Source organism: Salvelinus sp. IW2-2015, linkage group LG18 (genome assembly GCF_002910315.2).
Source record: "Salvelinus sp. IW2-2015 linkage group LG18, ASM291031v2, whole genome shotgun sequence".
NCBI classification, from domain to species: Eukaryota; Metazoa; Chordata; class Actinopteri; order Salmoniformes; family Salmonidae; genus Salvelinus; species Salvelinus sp. IW2-2015.
The window spans coordinates 43,570,584-43,574,367 of NC_036858.1; the positions used below are offsets into that span (position 1 = coordinate 43,570,584).

The 3,784-nt window shown below is 40.7% G+C and overlaps 1 protein-coding gene across 1 annotated transcript; it reads left to right on the plus strand.

The window, feature by feature from the left end:
* The first annotated feature begins 1,015 nt into the window (after positions 1-1,015).
* Positions 1,016-2,975, plus strand: LOC111978794 (fibroblast growth factor-binding protein 2-like). The gene is made up of 2 exons (XM_024009036.2): positions 1,016-1,122; positions 1,894-2,975. Exon 2 carries the CDS (start codon positions 2,001-2,003, stop codon positions 2,631-2,633), a length of 633 nt encoding a protein of 210 aa, XP_023864804.1. The 5' UTR covers positions 1,016-1,122; positions 1,894-2,000; the 3' UTR covers positions 2,634-2,975.
* Positions 2,976-3,784: the final 809 nt, after the last annotated feature.

The window sequence follows — 3,784 nt, forward strand, 5'->3', positions numbered from 1 at the left end:
ACACACACACACACACACACACACACACACACACACACACACACACACACACACACACACACACACAGCTCAAAAAAAACCCCAGTGTTTCATGCTATGATCTTAAAATGGATTGACATTGGCACCATAACAGTGCACTTTTGTCTAGAGTCAAATCAAATCAAAGTTTATTTGTCACGTGCGCCGAATACAACAGGTGTAGACCTTACAGTGAAATGCTTACTTACAGGCTCTAACTAATAGTGCAAAAAAGGTATTAGGTGAACAATAGGTAAGTAAAGATATAAAAACAACAGTAAAAAGAAATTGAAAAATAACATTGGCGAGGCTATATACAGTAGCGAGGCTATAAAGGTAGCGAGGCTACATACAGACACCATACAGAGTGACATGATAGCAATGCCAGGCCATCAGTCAATATGTCTGTGTTCCTCCTTATGCAAAGAAATGAAGCAATAATTACCAGGTGTTGCCATGGAAGCTTGTGCTGAGGGCAATCTTCATTGTATTTACATACACTATGCTAACTTTTCTGCAAAGCAAGGTGTTTCTCCTCTGRTTCACAATTAGATTCCCTGTCACTACGGTCTGAGGAGTGAGGACAGGGGCAGCGCTACACGCCTCAATCAGTGTCTAATCACAGTCAATGGTATCTTAAATGCAGTCAGCTAGCAGCACATTGATTGCGAACAATTTAACGGAGATTGGTCTTCTCAAACCTCCCGCCTCGTCAAGGACTCTCTTAGTATCACCAGCAGAGTGAAGCTTAAAGACAGGACAGAAAAAAGCAAATAGAATCACATTTCTAGAGAACATTGTCTTCTTAGCTGTGAAGAGGGGGTGTGTTGGGTATGGGGGTGTGTGAGGCAACACTTCATGACCCAAACCCCACCTACCCCACACAACTCACCTCCCCCACACACAGTCTTTAGGCTGGGGGTCACGAGGAGTATTGTTAGGAAGTGCACTGCTTAAAGGAGGTCTGGGTAGACCCATTTAAGCCCTTACCCCTCCCCTCTCTACCCCTCCCCATTCTCCTTTATTCTTCTATAAGCCTCTTTTATGCAAGTGTCCCGGGCCCCCGCATTCGCAAATAGTAGCAGACACTACGGTCCCATCATGGTAAGTGCGACATTTACATAGATACCGAATACCAAATATTGGAACTGGATATCATTTGATTGGTACATTTTGTTTTTGCAACCAGGTGTACTGTATGTTTGCATATGTATGTGTATCTTTTCCCTGTTATTTATAAGTGAAGTAAGGAAATTCTGCACCGGCTTGGGGCTGTTTGTTTTGGTGTATGTCTTTGTTATGTACCACTATTTTGGAACAATCCAATATGGTTTCCTTCACATGGCAGGATATACTCCGAGTAAGGATGTTCAGATTAGTCCCGTGTAAAAAGCATGAGTGGATTCATACTCCAAAATGTTTGTTGAGGTGATTTTTATACAGATTAGTCCCATGTACCAGTTAGTGCTGCAMTTGTGGCTGCCCCCCTAAAATAGCTGCCGTGGCAGTATTTCCATCTCTCCCTTTTCTTGATTCGCTCCGTAGAGGATTCGCTTGGCATGAGATCTATGTTACAGTGTTTAAGCGTAGAGCTGAAGCATTCCTCTCATATTGATTTAATGTGATGTGACAAAGTCATTTTTTAAAATTACGATTCATTTAGAAATAGGTCCACTGAAAACAAACATCATACACATTCTAAATGTGCTGTACAATTGGTACACAACATCTTATGAATTATGCTTTTTGTTCTAAGCAGTGAATATAAAATGTTGTAAAACTTCTCATGTGTTTTTATGAAAAGAAGAGAAATGGGGCGMATTTAATTAATTTATGTTTCACTTTGTTTTCCCTCTGCATTTTCACTCCCTGTAGGTCTTTTGATCTCGGTCCACCCCGTTTTGATTCCCTTCGGGCGTCTTACTGATGCTRGGCTGCACTTGAATAAAGAACCCTTCAAGTAGCACTAATCACCACCAGACATGAGGTTCCTGTGGCCCCTGTTCTTCCTCCTGTGCCTTCGTGTCCTACCCAGCACCGAGGCCAAACACCAGATCTCCGACGACAAGACGTCGCAGCTCCCACCACCATTGGCAGACAAGATGCCCAAGAACTCTGTAACAAGCTCAGGAGGGTTCAGCACAAAGGTTGGCCATAACTGTACTTGGGATACGTCTGGGGAGGGCGTGGTGAATCTGCTGGTCAGCTGTAACTCCGGGGAGCAGACCTACTGGTGCCGCTACACTGGACAGCCAGACTTGTGCCAAGCCTACAGTGACAGGAAGGCACAGGTCAGGCACTGGAAACAACTGGTGGGCAAGCTGAAGAAGAGGAGCAATGCGTGCAAAGGGGAGAAAGTGCTGAAGACCCCCAACTGCAAGGCCCCCATGGACTCCCACATGAAGCTCAAAGAGAAGGGGAACAGTGGAGGAGAGAAGGATCCATTGCCCCTGGTTCCTGAATTGYCAGAGAAGGAGGAGAAGAAAGAGGATAGGACTCTGTTGGAGGAGAGGAATTGGGATGGAGAGATAAACGACATGGAGCCAGTGGAGAATTACTGTGCCGAGGGATGGCATTCTGTCTGTTCTTTCTTTGTAAGGTTTTTTGAAGGTTAAAGTCTTTAAGTTTTTCTAAGGTTAAAAAAAGGACAAAGCTGATGAACTCAGTTGGGAAAAACTCCACCTCTATATCCGGGCTTACTTCTTTGCTACGTAAACAAAAATGGTTTGTCTGAAGCAATATAGAGACGAAATATAGGCGTCATAGAAATGTTTTGGGTTGTGTATTTTATTGTGAAACTAATATTTGCTATTGGTCATTTGTAGTCACTAGACTTGTATCAGATTTCTATTTTTGAACTTTAACACAGCATAAAAAATTATACCTGTGAATAAACATACCGTACTATATAAATATTGAACATTTGTTTTATTAGTTTAATAAATGAACACAGATGATATGGTTATTTTTTAGAAGCAGTTAATTAGAAGGACTATATGGATGATATAGTTATTTATATTGTCAAGTTCTATTCCAGTAGCTGGGGAAATACTGTAATACATGATTCAAAATCGCAATAGTATTGACAAGATCTTTGTGCTGTAGTGTATACACTTGAGGATAACAAATTAATGGTAATGAGCATGAATAGGATAATATTGAGAACCTTTTATGTATTTTCCCCATAGTTTATCCCTTGATATTAGTTGCCAGAAAATAAAAAATCTCTTGAGACAATGTTTATTTTTCTTAACCAAAACGATGTCAACATAACACAGGAAATGCAGTTCTTAAAAATTGCCAACCCTGATAATCAWTTTTTTTTCATGTCTTTGTAAGTAGTGATAGGGTCACGCCTGTGAGACCTTGTGTACACTTAGAATAGACATACAGAAAGGGTTCATTGAAAATGTCACAAGATTAAGATGAGATTAGTGCAAATACTTTATGGCAAACAAGACTCACAAAATATCGTGGAAATCTGTTGTAATCTGTTTGAGGTGACACTGACTCTCCAAATTTTCACAATTGATTGCATGCTCTCTGGGAAATAAAGCAGTCTTGTGACTACAGTAATAAGTGGATGTTTATATATAGTTTTAAAAGTARCATCTTATTTAGTATCTGTGGCTCTACTGTCTCTTTCTCATCCATCGTTTGATTGAGATTCTCTTCATGAGACAACTGTGTGGTTATCAATTGAAATATTGTATGTCTTTTCTAGTGTTGCTATTTGTGTGATCTGGTAGCTAGTGGCCACAGACAA